General features: G+C 31.7%; 3 protein-coding genes across 4 annotated transcripts in view; 2 read left to right on the top strand and 1 right to left on the bottom strand.

Annotated features, from left to right (window-relative positions):
* Positions 1-5,473: 5,473 nt before the first annotated feature.
* Positions 5,474-8,350, bottom strand: LOC130444669 (uncharacterized protein K02A2.6-like). The gene is made up of 3 exons (XM_056779945.1): positions 8,267-8,350; positions 6,463-6,850; positions 5,474-6,276 (listed from the first exon to the last, which is right to left on the bottom strand). Exons 1-3 carry the CDS (start codon positions 8,348-8,350, stop codon positions 5,474-5,476), a joined length of 1,275 nt encoding a protein of 424 aa, XP_056635923.1.
* Positions 8,351-8,769: 419 nt separating this feature from the next.
* Positions 8,770-12,118, top strand: LOC130444668 (uncharacterized). The gene is made up of 4 exons (XM_056779943.1): positions 8,770-8,823; positions 9,762-11,367; positions 11,493-11,621; positions 11,922-12,118. The coding sequence occupies exons 2-4, from the start codon at positions 10,629-10,631 to the stop codon at positions 12,116-12,118; spliced, it is 1,065 nt and encodes a 354-aa protein (XP_056635921.1). The 5' UTR covers positions 8,770-8,823; positions 9,762-10,628.
* Positions 12,119-15,929: 3,811 nt separating this feature from the next.
* Positions 15,930-19,281, top strand: part of LOC130444282 (putative epidermal cell surface receptor) — a 45,375-nt gene continuing 42,023 nt past the window's right edge. Inside the window, exon 1 of one of the 2 annotated variants that reach the window (XM_056779352.1) lies at positions 15,930-16,213. In XM_056779352.1, the coding sequence (XP_056635330.1) occupies positions 16,081-16,213 (133 nt within the window). In that variant the 5' untranslated portion in view covers positions 15,930-16,080. The remainder of the gene's footprint in view (positions 16,214-19,281) is intronic. The other variant, XM_056779353.1, reaches the window with a different exon arrangement.

Raw genomic sequence — 19,281 nt, 5'->3', positions numbered from 1 at the left:
AGTCTTTAAACGTGTGGTTGTTTTTGCGGCATAACGAACAACGCGTCACAGAATCAGCTGAAGATGACTTCCCGAAACGATTTTTCTTTCCAGCAAACTTTCCTGAAACTAACGCTACTTTAGACTCATCTTCAACATTTTCTTTACTGCCAAATCTTAGTTCTTCAGTTTGTAGTCTTGTTGTCAAATTTTCTAAAGTACGTTTGCTTTGTTCTGTGGAATCCCAAGCACTGTAAAAGAAGTTGAATTTAGGTGGTAATGTGGAGAGTATTCTCGTTATCAACATAGATTCCGGTATATTACCACCCAACTTATCCATCTTGTTTGCCAGCTGCTCAAGACTTGATATGTGATGCGCAATACCACCATCATGACTCCACTTAAATTCAAAAAATTGCTTTTGTACCAACGCAAGGCTCTCTTCGGATTTAAGATCGTAAACACTCTGCAGTTTTGACCACATTTCATGAGCCGTTGTACAATTCATAATTAACTGCAAGGGTTTTGTTTCAATTGTCGTGACAATCAACTTACGGGCAAGTTTCTCTCTTTTGATCCATTTTTTAAGTATATTCTGGTAGTCCGTAAATCCTTCAGTTGGCCGTTGTTCTGTCCCTTCACAAATTTCTAACGAGTCGTCACTGTCCAATAGCGTTTGCATCACAAACCGCCACTGCGACCAGTTGTCGATAGCCGAATGCACTTAGTTTTTACTCAGTCGCACCCGCACTTCACTTTTCCGTTACACCGAAAAAAACCGAACAATTATTTACTTCCACTACACACCTGGGTCCATAACCTGTTGTAGAATTTTTGTGGATCAGGTGAAGTAAATAATAAACTCGTGAAAACTGAATACTTTAATTAAAACTCGTAACTCGAACGTTTACAAGTAAAGCAAATAACCGACTGACTCTAGTAAAAATACGATACACTTTTTAGACCTCTTTAAACAAGAACAGAGCGTCATTCTTATCATTAGCAAAACATACACATAAGCGAAAAACTAAACCAGTAGACATAAAAACGGTCAACAAATGTATCGATTACAAAAAACTCGTATTTCAGCCTAAAAATGCCGACACACTAGTCAGTGATGCTTTTAAACACTTCAATATATATTCCCCTCCATTATCACTTCTAAATGTTTTTGGATAGACCCCAAAAATATTTTTGACTTCTAGAATGAATTCCTTTAGTTTAATATATACTTCATCTTTAGATTCTAATAAATAAAGTGTGGTATATCTTGAAAAATCATCAGTTAAAGTCAAAAAATATTTCTTTTTACCAACAGTAGGGGTTCTCATAGGTCCACATATATCACTATGGATTAAATCTAGAACTTTAAACGTCTTACTTTCTGATTTTTTAGGAAAAGATTTCCTCGTTAATTTACCTTCAATACAAGTGACACATTGTTTTTTCTGACCACAATCATTTATTTTTATGCCAATAGCTAAATCTTTACTTACTATCATTTTTATATCATCAGGACTTCTGTGACCTAAACGTCTATGCCATGTATGTATACAATTATTCATTTCCTCGCACGTTTTTACAATATTTGATATTTTCTTTGACTTGCATTTCCTGTCCATTTGCAACTACAATTTTATTTAACTTTGAATAGTCCAATTTAATAAATAATTCTGGATTATTTGACATGTGACTTGTAGCCCCTGAATCAATATACCATTCTAGATTATTTTTACTGTTACCGGAAACATTGAAACAAAAAACTGAGTCAGACAACTCATCACCTTCAACAGTTACTTTGGCATGTTGCTTTCCCTTATTTCTGTCTTTCTTGATGAAAAAACAATCTTTTTTGTAGTGACCTTTTCTATGACAATAATAACATTCTATTTTTTCTTTCATCTCCTTCGAAAACTTTTTATTTGTGTTTAATGCCGTCTCTGTTGAACTGGTATCTTCTTTTCTTTTATACTCATCCATTAGTTTTCCCTTTACATATTCAAGAGTCAATTCATCATCTGGCCTAGCATCTAATGCTGTTACTAATGTGGAATAACTTTCTGGCAATCCACCTAACAATAATGCAGCTACATGAAAATCCTTAATAGTCTCACCAACTCCTCGTAGTCTTTCAACTAATTCTAGTATTTCTTTAATGTATTCATGCATTGGTTTATTTTCAAGTCTAGACTGATACAGGATACAGCTTCCTCAATAAATACAACTTGTTACTTAAATTATTTCTTTCATGTACCTTTTGCAGTTCATTCCACATTTCTTTCGCATTCTTGCATTTATAAATGTGTGCTATCTGATTGTCTTCGATACTTAATGAAATTGTAGCTTGTGCTTTTTCATCTTTACGTTTCCATTCAACAGATGGTTCATTTGGTATTGCCTCTTCTACAACAGACCAATTTCCTTCTCGTGTAAGCAACATTTTAATTCTAAATTTCCAATTTTGACAATTGTTGTTGTCTAATCTGGCGAAAGTAAACTTTACACTTTCAGATTCCATTTCTGCTTTTAATTTGCTTTACAAACCAAGCCGACACGCCTTATTTTTTAGGTTAGCTTTTATACTTTACTTTGAAATTCACTGAAGCTTATTAAATCTGGCCTGGGCCCATAACCTGTTGTAATATTCGTTTCTTTTATAATATAAATAAAAGAAATTTATACAGGTTCTTCTATACTTTTATTATATTAGAAGTAAAACTACACAAATCCTAAGTTACCACGAAATATTCCTAACACTATATTCTATAACATCACATAAATACATACAATCCAAAATATTTGTATGGTTTTCAGGAAATTCTAAATAAAAATGTTTCTTGGATTTGCATGGTAAATAAGGCTTTAAATTGTTTGAAAGACTTTGTTGATTGTAACAATTTTTGTCCAGATTTGGAAATGAAAACTAATATGAGATAATATACAAAAATTTAAATATGCTGAATAAACAAAGTATACAGCGTTATGTAACCAACAATTCAGTAATTAATATTTATTTGTGGTGTTATATGAAATATTTGCTGGATATCTAAATATTTCCTGATCAATTTGGCAACACTTTAAACATCGTCAAACTATGTTAACGTGCGCGCCACTTTTTTTGGTTCTTTAAATACATATATAGATCTTTAATCTATAGAGAATAGATTATTATTCATTAAGTTTAGTTCAGTGGATGTTTGCAGTTCAAAATCCGAAGTCGTAAGGTAAGTAATTTTAATACCTATAATTAGATAGACATTTAAATAAAAAATAACGATGCGTTCGAATTCACACCTAGTGTTCGAATTCACGACAAATGACTGTACATTTTTAAAAAAAACTTTTAGTTTCAGTATAATGGCTAAATACTGCCTGGTTAAATTTGTGGATGATAACATTCTGTATGTGGTACCATTCAAAAGTATTACTCTTATAGAAAAAAACTTATTCTGGGCCCCATATAAAAGAATGGGATTTTATGAGGCCCGTGTACTTGAATATAGCGATGATAGAAAATTACTGGAAAAAAAATGAGATGCATGAAATTGGAAAAAGAAAAACAAGAAAGAATGTGTTCCCAGGAGAAAGAAGAACGAGAAAAGAAATGGAGAAAAAACAAAGAAGAGAAAGAGGAATCAAAAGAACAGGATAGGATAAGTAAGCAGAAGAAAAAAGATTATGAGATTATGGAAAAGACGAAAAGAGAAGAGCAAGGATCAACAAAGAAAGAAATTTTTCTCATTTCGTTCAATGTGTGGCCCTATAAATGAATAATCTAGTTAGTTAATTCTTAAAAATGATCCTTGTCTTGAGTCATTATGTAATAAAAATAAAAAAGCCTAAATCAGCTTATCATTTATGGAAGGCCATCACCCCTTAACAATTTAATGATAAAGATAAAATATTGTTTTCTGTAATAAAAAAGAACATTTTTTTAGGTGACAATGAGTCTGAATTTAACAAAGAAAATTTCTTTATTGAATAGTTTCATTCAGCTCAACGTTTCTATTTTTTGTTGGTGTTATGTATATTATATCACGTCAATTGGAACATTGGAAAAATACTCTTTGGACGTTGAGCAATCTTATCAGCTGTCTCATCTTGTTCTTATTATTTCCATTTTTTTTAGGTGAAATAGATCAATCACTATTTAATTGTTACATGCTTTATAACTTTTTAAATTATAGTCAGGACTTATTGAATACTATTTTATTAAGGAAAAATATATATTTTACAATATCTGTGATAAGCGCAGGAGTGCCTCTGTCGTTTCTACTTGACGTCCGTTCTGCTGCCACCTAGTGGCCATGTGTAGTTGATATAGGAGATCATACACTAGCCATCTAATGCTACCTTATGTAACATCTCCCCTTTTATAAAAGCAACTTAACACTTATAAATAAATGAAAATTCGAACTAAAAGAAAACGACTATATACTAGACATTATTAGAACAGGAAACAAATAACTTAAACTTTAACTGTTATTGTTAATAAGACATAAAAATTGCTTATTCTCTAAATCTCAAAGGCTTACTTACATATCGTCCTGATCGAGTTATATAAATGTCACTTCCTGTAGTACTGTCTTTGGCAGAAATAGAACGTTCCACACTATTATTATGTTCACTGTCATCAGTTGACATTGATTTTCTACCATTAGCAATATCCCTTGACTCGTTAACGCTAGGTACATTATTTGATGTTGAAGTTTGCAAGTCAGTAGAATCAAAACAAGAGTGTCTAAGAGACACTGGATTAGGGTTATTCTTTAAAAATGATGAATTTCTTCATACCGCTCTGTCTAGATTTTCCTTAACTAAGTATGAACGTGGAGTAGAATGTTTGTCTACTAATTCACCCGGTACCCAGTAACCATCCTTCTTTATCATTATACTTTGACCCTTTTCAAATGAATCTCGATGTTTTGCTCCCCTGTCATGTTTTTTTTTAGATCTAGATCTTTTCTCACAATTTTTTTTTTTTGAGTAACGTATGGTAACTCTGTTAGCAGTTTTTTAGAAACGGGTAATGTTGTTCTTAGTAAACGATTGTTTAGAAGTTCTGATGGTGAAACACCAAGACCTGTCAATGGAGAAGTTCTGTACTCAAGTAGTGCTTGATAAATTTCATTTCCAGAATTACTACATTTTTTAAGAATGTCTTTACAAGTGGCAACAGATCTCTCAGCAAGTCCGTTGGACTTGGGATATCGTGGACTTGTGGTGATTGAGGTAAACTCCCAACTTTTGGCAAATTCTTTGAACTGTTTGCTGTTAAATGGAATGTTGTCTGAGATGATACTAGAAGGAATGCCATAGGTAGCAAAGATACACTTTAATTTCAAAATGATTTCTGACGCAGTTTTACTATCCAAGGGAACTAATTCAAACCAATTACTGTAATAATCCATTACTAATAAAAAGTCTTTACCTGCATAAGTTAAGATATCTGCTGCTACTTTAAGAAATGGGACATTTGGTCTTTTATGTTGCATTAATGGCTCTTTTCTACACTTTTACTGTATTTCAAACAAGTTTTACATTTTGAAACAAAATCCTGAACATCTCGAGACAAACCAGGCCAATAGAAAAGTTTTCTTGTCCTAGCTTTAGACCTCTCAATACCAAAATGGCCTACGTGTAATTTTGATAACATTTTGTGACATAACGTTTGTGGAACAAGTCGATAATCATGAAAAATTAATCCTTGATGAACATACAAATTATCTTTAAGATTGAAAAATGCTTTTATGTTTGGATTTGTGATAGATTTTTTATCCTCTGGCCAACCATCACCACAAAAATCAATGATTTTAGATAAAACTAAATCTTTAGAAGAAACATTTCTTAATTCAAGCAGTCGTTCCTTAGAGATAGATAAGTCAAGTTCAAGAGAATGTACAATCTCTTCCATTTCAGGATCATCTTTGACATTAGATTTGATAAATGATCTAGATAAAAGATCAGCAATAAACATAAACTTTCCTGGAAGGTATTCTACAGTGAAGTTATACTTTAGCAGTTTTAGCTTCAGTCTTTGAAGCCTAGAAGACACTTTGTAAATATCCTTATTATGGATAGCTACTAACGGTTTATGATCACTTTTTACAACAATATGCCTCCCAATTACAAAATGATGAAATTTTGATAAGCTGTATGATATAGCTAAATATTCTTTCTCAATCTGAGCCCAACGAGACTCAGTTTCTGTGAGACTTCTGGAACAAAATGCAATTGGTTTGCCTTGCTGCATAAGACAAGCACCAATGCCATTTTGACTAGCATCGGTTTGTATTTCTAAAAACAACTTAGGGTCAAATATAGACAAAGTAGTTATTTTCGATACTAAATTCTTGATTTTTGAAAATATAAGAGACAGATCTTTAGTTCAGTTAAACTCTACATTATTTTTAATAAGTTTTCTTAATGGAAATAGTAGCTCAGACAACTTGGGTAAGAATTTTGAGAGATAATTTAACATACCCAGTATCCTTAGGAGCTCTTTTTTGTTAGTTGGATCTTCAAGCTCCAAAATGGCTTTTACATAATCTGGATCTGGCCGAACTCCTTCAGCAGAAAATATTTGACCTACATAAGCGACTTCTGAAACTTTAAATTGTACTTTTGATCTGTTGAACTTTATACCAAATTTTTTGGCTCTACTAATAACTTCCTTGAGGATTTCATCATGTTCTTTCTCATCTACTCTCCCAATTATAATATCATCAAAATATATTCCTATTGGCAAATCACCAAAAATTTTCTCATTAATCCTTTGGAAAACTTCTGGACTAACATTAAGGCCAAATGGTAATCGATTGTAAACATATTTTCCAAAAGGAGTAATGAATGTACACAACTTTCTACTCTCCTTATTAAGAGGAACATGATAAAACCCTTATTTTAAATCTAACACAGTAAAAATATTTTTATCTCTTAACTAAACTTTAAACTAAGTTACTCAACAGTAGGGATCTAAGCAGACATATTTGTTTAAATGTAATGGATCTAGGCATATCCTTAATGCTCCTGTTGGTTTTTGTATAATCACAATATTATTGACCCATTCTGTTGGTTGTTCTATCTTGGAAATTATATCCCTGTTTTCAAGATCATCGAGTGCCTTCTTTAATTTTGGTTTTAATGTTTCTGGCATCCTTCTGCAGTTACTAGAATATGGAACTGCATTTTGTAGTACTCTCTTATATTTATATGGTACTTTTCCAGTACCCTCAAAAACCTCAGAATTTTTTGTTAAAAAATTATTTTTATTATTAACTTCACTAACTTCTTTTATTAATTCAAGCTTGAAATAGGTGTTTAATCCCAAGATAGGCATACTGTCACAATCAACAACAATAAATTTAATTTTAAAAAATTTTCTTTTTACCATACAATCTAATATTACATACCCCTTAGCTTTTATTTTATTATTACCATATGTGTTCAACGATAGTCTATTTTTTACTATTTTATTCTCTGCTCCTATCTTCCTAACAAACTTTATGGGCAAACAGTTACAATTCGCACCCGTATCTATCTTAAAAGTGATGTACTCGTTATCTATTAATACATTCTCAGTCCAAATATCTTTATTCTTATTCTTAAACTTCACCTGGTCAAGTGTCACTGAATCTAAATATGGTGTGTCTGATTCTCCCTCGTTATTGCTATTCTCTGACCCACTCTTCTCAACCTCATGCGTTTTCTTCTTACTTCTAATCTTTTCCTTACCTTTAAATTGCTGCCTACTTTTGTAGCCCAATGCGAAATGATTTGGGTTTTTACATACTGAACAGGTCTTCCCGAAGGGAGGACAGTTTCTGGGACCATGTTTTGTCTTGCATTTGAAGCACTCGTATGCACTGCTACTGCTATAAGATTGATGATGCTTCTTGACTGCATCCACTTGTGTTGCATTCCCTCTTATATTCTGAACTTGCTTTTTACTTGCTTCTGAGGACCTACATATGTTTTCTGCCTAACTAAGAGTCAAATTTTTTACTCTGAAGAGCCTTTCTTGTACCTCTGCATCTAATATACCAGCTACTATTCTATCTCTTACCAGAGAATCATGCAATGTTGCGACCTTGCATGGCTTTGCTAACTTTTTTATTGCCGTAAGAAAGTTATCAAAGTCTTCCCCTTCTTGCCGACAGCGCGTGTTAAACTTGAATCTATCAAGTGTCTCATTTTCAAAGGGCATGCAGTGATTTTCAAACTTTTCTATGACCTTGTCATATTTTTCTTCATCTCCAACATTATCAAATTTAAAGGTTTAAAATACCTCTTGAGCATCTTCACCAGCAATATTCAAAAATATAGCGATCTTCATTTCATCATCTTTACTGTCATAGCCAGATGCTTTCATGTATATTTTGAAACTATTCATGAATTTTCTAAAATTTTGATTTGTATTTTGATCAAACACTAAAGCATTTTCTTTTTATAATATTAAATAACTGCTCTACGTGAAATCTACGCGTTTCTACTCGGTCTCGGCTACATACCATGAATTATAATAATTTTTTTGCTGAAGAAAATAAAATGCATAGTGGAATTTGTGATATCAAGAAAGTGAATAATTTTCTAGGTAATAATTTTTTTGTTTGGTGTAGCTATTGCCTATTTTACAACAAAGCTATGACAGCATTTTATTGCAAAAATGAACAACCTCACTTGTGGACTGTTGGTTTTTTCTTTAAATTACAGATATTTACTAATAATTTGGATTGCTTGAATAATATCCTATTGTAGGTAAAACGCATTCAACTAGATTGAATAATAGTGATTACTCAACAAGAGATTCCTACTGTGATACCTATAAAGATATGGAATATCAAGGTAAATGGTACACTAAGATTTTGAGTGAATGACCCACGATTCTATGAAAAATAGGAATATTTTAGTGTGCAGTAGATAGAACCTATATATTTTTCGTCGCACTTTTGAACAATCCTTTGTTTCAATATTATACCAAACAAAAATAACTGTTAGAATTTGCACATATTTCATAAATATTGGTAATACCTGCATTTGCGTAGAATTGGGTGTTTAACTCCAAATCTAATCTCATTATATTTCTATTTACTCATACTTAATAACTTTCTACACAATGGCTAAAAAGTAATAAGAAAAAATATTAGATTTTATGCTCTTAATATAAATATGTCACTGACACGGGTACTGGTTTTCTTTACGATAAACGATTAAAAAAAGGAGAATCTATGTCAATATCTTGTTTTGATATATTTGTATAACTATAATGAAACTATACTACTATATACTAACTAAAAATATTAATAAAACACAAAGTAAATGCAGAACCAACAAAAATACAAACTTTTTGACCACAAAATGGCACAAAACACATTGACAATGATTGACACTGAAATTTTACAATTTAGTTACGTGGCCAGTGACACAGTTTTAAACAATAGCGGAATATTCAAAAGGCACATCATTAAAATTAACAAATTGATTGTAAAAATTTTGCAATTCAGATTAATAAAACATGGTGCTTTTATTTATTCATACAGTAGTTATTTATAAGGTTTTAAATAGAGCCTAAAAATTATTTAAACTCCTATTTTGTTATTATTGATGAGCTCTGATTTTGACAATATTCATGAAAAAAATACTGGAATTTTTGCAGGATTTCAACAAAGTTTTCTTTAACAAAATTGGACTTTCTTATGATCCTTGAATAATACTGTTCACTTTGACTTCATAACTGGTTGGTAATGATGCTGAATATATCTAATTCTGTCAATTATTTTCAGTAAATGAGAAACAACCTACAGTGGATATCTTTCAATTAGCAAATATGTCACAGCCAGTAGATATTGACTACAAAGAACTGAATGTTTCCTATGCGCATTTTAAATCAAAAAAGCATTTTTTAAATTTTGCCACACACTGCAAACAAAATTTGCAAGACATCTCCAAAATAAACATAATGCAGAAGATAGTGTTAAGCAATTTCTCTCATTAGAAACCGGAAGCAATTTGAGAGCTAAACTCATCAAGGCGATACGCACAGAGGGTGATTTGATGTACAACACAAACAGTAAATATAATACACATAATAGTCTCATTGTTGTGAGGAGACCTATGTTGAACAGAAATAGAACTGCCTCACATTACAAACCTTGTGGAAAATGTGGTGGAATGTATTGAACATTGTCACTCTCTTCTCATTATAGACGTTGTGAATTGAACAAATTGAAAGGATCCAAAGACGTTCTCATAAATAGTAAGAAGAAGAGTATACTAGCTACTACAGCTTGTCCAGTATTGAGAAATGAAATTTTACCAGTCATCCTTGATAATGAAATAACAAAGGCAATTGTATCTGATGATCTAATAATTGCATTCAGAAACCGAATGTGTCAAAAATATAGATCACCTCACCTTACCCATAAAATGATCAGGAAAATATAAATTAGCATCTACTGCCTTTGCTATTAGAAGTTACCTTAAAAAAATTTCTTTTTACTTGTTGTCCGAGTTAATAAAAAATAAAAATAAAGAGAAGCAGAATGATGTGAAAGACTTTTTGCAACTTCTACAGGAAGATAATTGAACTACCTAGTTCAGATGATATACTATTGTTGAGAAATTACTTGAATAGAAAAAGAAACTTTTATATGCAATGTTTAAAAAAAGAATATTCATACAACAATTGGAAGGGTTTAATGAGTGTTATATTGATATCCCTTCAGCTTTTCAACAGACGAAGAGCAGGAGAAATGGATAGGGCGAAAATAGAAGATTATTTGAAGTACGAACGACTAAAAGATGATTACGAAATGTTAGGATGTATGTCTGCAGAGGAGAAAAAGAGACAAAAGGGTTATATACGATTTCTCAGCAGAGGTAAACGTTGTAGGGGGGTACCAGTAATGGTGAACAGAGAGAAATTTGAAGGTATACAAATGATATTAAAATTTAGGAAGCAAACAAATATATCTGAAAGAAATCCATATTTATTTGGTTTACCTGGAAAAGATGATTTCAATCATCTTCTTGCAACTCGACTATTGAACCAATATTCCAAGCTGTGTGGTGCCAAGAAACCTCACACCTTATGTGGGACTGAACTGCGTAAGCATATTGCTACAAAATGTGGCACAATGAATTTGGGAGGTGTCGAATTAAAAGACGTTGCTGATTACCTAGGGCATAATGAAAACATTCATCTGGATCATTATAGATCTAGCGCTACAAAAGATATAGTAAGGATGTCAAATATACTTGAATGTGCACAAGGAAGTATCAATGAATCATTAGATGAAATTGGGGAGAGATATTCTATTTCTGAAAACAGTTGTAATGGTATATTCGAGGAATCCAAAAATGAAGATAATTTCAATATTCCAACTTCAGGTAAATTTATAAGATACATACCATATGTTTTATATTTTTCTTTTTCTTTGTATAAAAGGCATGCAAAAGAGTCACAAAAAATATCCTAAAGACTCATCTTGAAGTTTTTGAATTGCCTTCTTTAGATTTGTGCCATGATGTAATATCAAGTAATGACATTTTGAGTAGAAGAAGTGCCACACAACTAAAAGCATATGTAGCCAACTGCATAGAAAAAAGGAAACAATCTTTAAAATCAGATCAGCATACAAAAGGTAACTTGATTAGCCACATACTATTTGAAAAATATTGACCAGTATCATAATCATAAGCATGCATTTTTGGATTTCTTTATAGCTAGAGTACAGTAGACTATTTTTGCAAGAGTGAAAACATAAAATTAAAATTGTACGGATGTCCATTGTAAAATTGTACGTCCATTTGTATGGACCCTTACTTCCTGGAATCTACTCATGATATGTTACATTGTGTAATCAGTTAGAAACAGTTAGTTTCATTTATAAACATACCCAATACTTATTGTAAATATCATAGTGATATTGGTTTTTTTGTAGTTCAAAGAAAACATTGGGGAAGTGCTGAACGAAATGCAGTATTGACCTTATTTCAAGATGAAATGAAAAATAAAAAACTACCTTCACTCAAAAGGTGTGAAGAAGTGTTGAAAGAAAATTCTATTTTTGAAGGAAGAACACCGATAATGCTGAAGGCATTTTTCAATAACACTAAGAAAAAAAAGCATGACAAATAATATTCATAGTTGGTGAAATAAATTTGGATAATTTAATAAAATTCAATCTTCAATTTCAGAGTTTTGTAATTTTCTTTTTTTTAATAATATTGATGCAAATACAAAATGATAAAATATTTTTCCTTACTGTTTTAATTGTCATATCCACATACCTATTCACAAATGGAAAACAATTGACTTATCCATGCAGATTTCAAAGCGATTTTTACAAAGCATTATTATGAAACCAAAACAAAAATTATTGTATTGAGTTGCCTTCCTTGTGCACAGCTGTTATGTAAAACGGGAGTGACTAGTGACCCGTCCAAAATCCGGCCGACAAACAATAACCTAATTCTAAACATAAACGAGATTATTCGGGTACTTATTTAAAATTATGTATTATACAGTGCTTTTCAGATAAAAGTATCCACCTTTAATAACTGTTGTAATACTGGTATTTAGAAAAAATCCAAAAACACGTCAATTTATGTTGGAAGGGGCAAGCATTATGGCTTATTTAAACTTACTGGAAAAGCCACCCCCTCACCCCTAGCAGCATCCCCTTTATTTTTTTAAATTACTTTTCATATTTTTTATGTAAAATTTGGATACTCCTCTTTGAGCTGATTTCAAAAATGTATAATACTTGTAGATTAAAGTGGTTAGTTTATGAGATAAACAATTTTTCTTTTAAGAGCACAAATTTTACTTATTATTTACTTTCACCTTATTTGCCGGTACTAAAATGGGTTGTACAACAGTTCAAACTCTTTAATCTTTTTAACTGTGCTATTTATTCTACTTAAAAAATCCAAACAACAAAAAACTCTACTTTTTATTAAAGTTTGACATTGTCAACTAGAATTTGTAGTCACTATTGATAGTGTAATTTGATACATTATTTATTTTGTTTCTCTGAAATGGTTTACTCTTTGCAAGAAAGAATTGAAATTGTAGTTTTATACTACCAAAATAATAATTGTGCAAGAGCTGCTGCTAGAATATTTAACGAATTACATGACGGAAGACATGCAACTCATAAGTATGTAATTCAACTGATGGAGAAATTTACCACAACAGGGTCTGTTTGCAATAAAGTGCATAAGCGAGAGGGACTCGTAAATAACGAAGCAATCCAAGTGGCCATTTTAGGGCAAGTCAGCTTAGAGGCTCAACAACCCCAATCGTTGTCAACAATAAGTAGAGCGATCGGTGTTTCATCTTCTACAGTTTTCCGAGTTCTACATAAATTCAAGTACCACCCATACAAAGTTAAGTTGGTGCACGAGTTGAATGAAGATGATTTTGATCGTCGTCTAGAGTTTTGCGAATCAATGACGCAAATTATCAATAACAATCCACAATTGTTAAACAATATTTGCTTTTCTGATGAATGCTCATAGTCATTAAATGGCTTAGTAAGTAGGCATAATTGTAGATATTGGGCTGAAAGTGATCCACATATTATGCGTGAATTCCATACACAACATCCCCAAAAGTTAAACGTTTGGTGTGGTATCCTAGGTGACCACATTGTCGGACCTTTCTTCATCAACGGAAATTTAAATGGTGAATCATATCTTGAGTTACTCAGGGAAGGGGTTGACCACACGTATTACAACAATAATAGAAAATGATGATAACCTTTCCGAAGATTTACTGGTATTTCAACAAGACGGAGCTCCCCCACACTATGCTATGCCTGTCCGACAATTTTTAAACGAAACATTCCCCGCTCGTTGGATAGGTAGAAGGGGGCAGATGATGGAGTGGCCACCTAGGTCACCGGATTTAACACCCCTAGATTTCTTTTTATGGGGGTATTTAAAAACAAAAGTTTATGCTACCCAACCAGAATCTCTGGATGATTTACGAGAGAGGATAGAAAATGAATGTCGACAATTAAATCCAGTCGTATTAAGCAATGTCAGAGAGGCATTTCAAAATAGATTATACCATTGTATGGAAGTGAATGGTACTCATTTTGAACACTTATTGTAACTTCATAATAAATAGCACAGTTAAAAAGATTAAAGAGTTTGAACTGTTGTACAACCCATTTTAGTACAGGCAAATAAGGTGAAAGTAAATAATAAGTAAAATTTGTGCTCTTAAAAGAAAAATTGTTTATCTCATAAACTAACCACTTTAATCTACAAGTATTATACATTTTTGAAATCAGCTCAAAGAGGAGTATCCAAATTTTACATAAAAAATATGAAAAGTAATTTAAAAAAATAAAGGGGATGCTGCTAGGGGTGAGGGGGTGGCTTTTCCAGTAAGTTTAAATAAGCCATAATGCTTGCCCCTTCCAACATAAATTGACGTGTTTTTGGATTTTTTCTATATACCAGTATTACAACAGTTATTAAAGGTGGATACTTTTAGTATCATTCACTTCCATACAATGGTATAATCTATTTTGAAATGCCTCTCTGACATTGCTTAATACGGCTGGATTTAATTGTCGACATTCATTTTCTATCCTCTCTCGTAAATCATCCAGATATTCTGGTTGGGTAGCATAAACTTTTGTTTTTAAATACCCCCATAAAAAGAAATCTAGGGGTGTTAAACCGGTGATCTAGGTGGCCACTCCATCATCTGCCCCCTTCTACCTATCCAACGAGCGGGGAATGTTTCGTTTAAAAATTGTCGGACAGGCATAGCATAGTGTGGGGGAGCTCCGTCTTGTTGAAATACCAGTAAATCTTCGGAAAGGTTATCATCATTTTCTATTATTGTTGTAATACGTGGGTCAACCCCTTCCCTGAGTAACACAAGATATGATTCACCATTTAAATTTCCGTTGATGAAGAAAGGTCCGACAATGTGGTCACCTAGGATACCACACCAAACGTTTAACTTTTGGGGATGTTGTGTATGGAATTCACGCATAATATGTGGATCACTTTCAGCCCAATATCTACAATTATGCCTACTTACTAAGCCATTTAATGACTTTCAGCTTTATTGCTCTCTTACGTGCTGTCTTAGTCACTGTCAGATTTATTATATAGAATTAGTTTCAAAAGATATGAAGGGAACAAGTTTTTATAAAAATGTTTCTTAAGATATTTATTTGTTGCTGAACCCTCAATCAATTCAAAAAAGTTAATGAAACCTCGTTATCTATTCTAAAACGTTTTCTGATTACATTCTACAACCCCTCATTGAAGTTTAAATCAAAGTAAATTTTAGTAAATTTGTTGTGACAATCTTTCTTATATCTGCTAATAAGTTTTTCGTCTGAATTGATTTTAATTTGCTACTGCTTTTTTTCGTTGTGCTTTCTTGCATACGCCGTTAATACCAATTTTATTACTTTTTAATAAATTTATTATTTACTAAAATATTATTTAATTTTCCCACCATTAACTTCAATTTGGAGAATCGTGTCTGAGGATAGTTTATTGAGTTTTTAGTATTTCAATTTATATTGAAATGATATTAACCACTAGTAATATACCTACATAAACCGTATTTGATAGAAAAAGTAGGTTAGATATAAATTTCTCCTCAGTTTTTTCAATTGATATAAGTGTATAATTTTATTGATTAAAATCGATATGTCATTATCCCATACTTCAATCACAATAGTTTTCAAACTCCAATTTTTTATAGGAGAGTAATAGAAATTTGCTATTTAGAAGTCACACTGTAGTTATATCCACTTCACAGTGTAACTATAACCATAATATTTTTAAATATGACCGACCCACTAGGTAGGTACCCGACCATCACAACAACGTCTTAAGTACCGCTCGAAAATGGTGGGTGCCTTCTACCTGAACCCCACTAGCTAGAAGTTGAAGTAAGGACACGCCGAAGTAGTGGTATTGCTATAGTGTTATGAGAGAAATTGAATGCTGACCGCTTATACATTAATTTTTTCCGTTAATTTCACTCAGTGATGTGATCTACTTGGGATGTTTAGAATCTATAAATTTTGAAGTATTAATATCAGTGAAGGTGACAAGATGTCACGTCGATATTTGGTGGTTTTTCTGGGTTTTGTGCTGTTGGTGATAGTGTCAGACGTAACAACAGAGGAATGTACACAGGAGAGTCACGATGGAAATTGTAATATGACATCTTTGAATGGAGACATGGGTAAGAGTTTCATCTCAATATGCCTTGATGAAAGTATTATTTACTAAATAATCAATGGAAACAAGGTGCAAGAATTTTCAGTACTTTGGTAAATAAGAAATTGTGACTATATAATGAACCTTGAAGTGTAAACATTAACTAATGCTGTAAAGGAGCTCAGTAGTCGAAATTAAGTAAAAATTCAGCCACAACAACTAGTTTTCATTATTTATTAATTATTCGACATACTTACTACATTTGAAATAACGGAACATGATATATTCGTATGTTTTTTATTATTTTGATGATTTTAGTTCTCACTTGATTTGATAACTGAAATTTTTTATTATTTTCCGTTAAATGAAGTTGATTCTCGTCTTATTTGTCTACCTTGGTGTGGCCTTGTATTTCATTATTGTTCTTGAGAGCTCTTAGAAAACCTGTTAGATGAGCATCTATTAAACTTATTCTATGGTGTCATTTGAATACATATTTATTAATATAATAACATACGTTAATTTCTTCTTCTATTTTATTTGGAAAAATAAATCATGTCTAATGATAGATACGGGGTTTTTGACAATATCCTTCACATTTTATTGCATATTATATATGTTGTTTGTATTGCATAAAGGTTTTCATCCACAAAGTTATCATATCTGTTTTGTCAAATATGCTTTATTTAGCATTTTATGGTTTATATATTAGAAGAAATTAATCAATTTGAGTATCTATCAAAATGAACACATGGATTTTAGTATTAATTGCAAAATTTTACATGTAATGTCTAAAATATGAACATTATTTTTCAAATAACTTTGTAACCTAGAGTTTATTAGGGAAATTACTGAGAGCTCAAACAATAGCCATCATGTGCAGGTACTTTCGTCCTTTTTATTGATCTTCCATATTCCATTGTCCTAATGAAATCTTCCCCGCTGATTTTCTGTAAAATCACCCAAGTTCACTGGAAAGCGATCTGGGTGATCGTAAAGGTAGTTTCCACCAATTCTGTCGTGCATCTTTAACGAACTGCCTTATTTTAGCACTATCAAATATCCTGCCTACTAGTTTTCCGTGATAATCCCGTATATTCAAAATAGTAGGTATGATAAACTGACTAAAGAAATTATCACTTTATTTACAAAGAAAAAATTTTAATAAAATCCTCAATTGACTAATTCTTGATAAATGACGTGAGTATCCAAAGAGAAAGTAAAAAACTAAAAATAAAGAAACTGGATTGATTTTATTACAGTCTACCGTTAAGAATAAAAAACTCATAAGTAGACAATTACCGTTATCTTGTAGAAATCCGTGTCGCAGTACAGAAAATTATGCAGACCGTTCACCTAAATTAATTAAGCGACTATGCCAAAAGAACCCCGACGTCAAAAGACATACTAAAACTAATAGAATTATGATTAAACAAATAAATTGGTTAGGTTAGGTAAGCAAATGTCAATTGATGCATAGAAGTATGAGGACTGAGAAAAAATTATAATCCAGTAGAGATCTGGCAGAAATAACTACAAAAATTTAAAATGAAAATTAACGACAATATCGATAAAATTTTTATTGACATAATTTATGAATATGTAAACAGAAAAATATATAGAGAACATAAGTGATTCACCGCGCTGTCTAAAATAAAAGAGGCAAAAAGATATAGCATTTCACATTAATTTTAAGTAATTTCATTAAATAATAAGGTAAATATTTAGAAGTGGGGCTCCACCCCAAACTTACTCCAAAAATTTTTTGCTACACTTCAGATCATCTTGGGGGTAAAATAAGTTATGTTAAGGTGAGGACACATTTTTTATGGGGTAATCGGAATTTTTTTTCATATTTAACATAATTTCTGTTTACTGTTTCATTATTTCTTTATACATCAAGAAAAAGTAATTTTATTTCTTATTATAACTTATCAACAAGTAAAAAATAATTAGCAAATACATTTAATATGAAAATCGCGAATAGTTGTAGCCAACGCATGCAAGCGATTACTGTGGTTAGCATAACGGTGTCTAAACAGAAATTCCGCGAAGTAACCATTCATGTAATACTCACGGCGGCCATATTTTGGCATATTATCCCGTGCACACATACATTTTTCACGATAAGCTTCCAACGATTGACCTAACCTAACCTAACCTCATGCACTATTGCTGTAGATGACCGCCTATTCCGATATGATTGGATAATTATTGACATTCAATATACATAAGGTAATGAGTGTTATAACGGAAAATAAGTGTCTCCCACACCTTTAAAGTATATTCGGAGCAATAAAAAACAACCCCATATGCGCGAAATGATTTTGGAGTAAGTTTTGGGTGGAGCCTCACTTCTAAATTTTTACCAATAATAACAATATCTGATTCAATAAGATTCAAAACAATATTTTTATTTTATAAGAAAAAGTTAAAAGTAGTATATAATAATTATTGCAGAAGGAAGTTTCTAAATTCTTAATTTTATACCATTAAAGAAGATAGACATTATATTTTTTCCACTTTTATATTTGCCTGGCTTTTTGTTACTTATTGAGAATTCCCCTTCTTCGAGGAGATTTTTATCCGGTGTAACTGTCAGTATAGCAGTTTCATGGAGTTTTCTTTGGATACTTCACTTCAGTGGTTCATCCCTGTGGATCAACCAATGTTATAGATATGGAACGCTCTTAACTAAAAAATAAATGTCGATGACAGTGGTTAATTATTGTTAATTATCATCGAACTATTAGTTACGTAAATAGGAGCAAAATCAGTTTCCATAACTCTATTCTGATTAAATGGATATATATGTAATCCACTCATGAAGCTACTTGATGTCAAATCGAAAGGTATATCATAGATAAACATTATTTTCAAGCATCATTTCGCGTCCACGTATCTTAATCTAAGGGCAGTTATTTTTCAAAAGGTTTTAATTTATGAGAAAAATGTGAAGGAAAATAGAACATCATTATTCCATTTTGTTTTGAAATGAACCCCGAAACTATTGCGAAAGATACTTGATGAGGAAACTATTAACAACAGCAAATTCTAATGTACTCATTTGTATAACGCCAAAAAAATTTATGA

Source organism: Diorhabda sublineata, chromosome 5 (assembly GCF_026230105.1).
Source record: "Diorhabda sublineata isolate icDioSubl1.1 chromosome 5, icDioSubl1.1, whole genome shotgun sequence".
In the NCBI taxonomy this organism is placed as follows: Eukaryota; Metazoa; Arthropoda; class Insecta; order Coleoptera; family Chrysomelidae; genus Diorhabda; species Diorhabda sublineata.
This window is presented reverse-complemented; position numbering and strand designations above follow the sequence as displayed.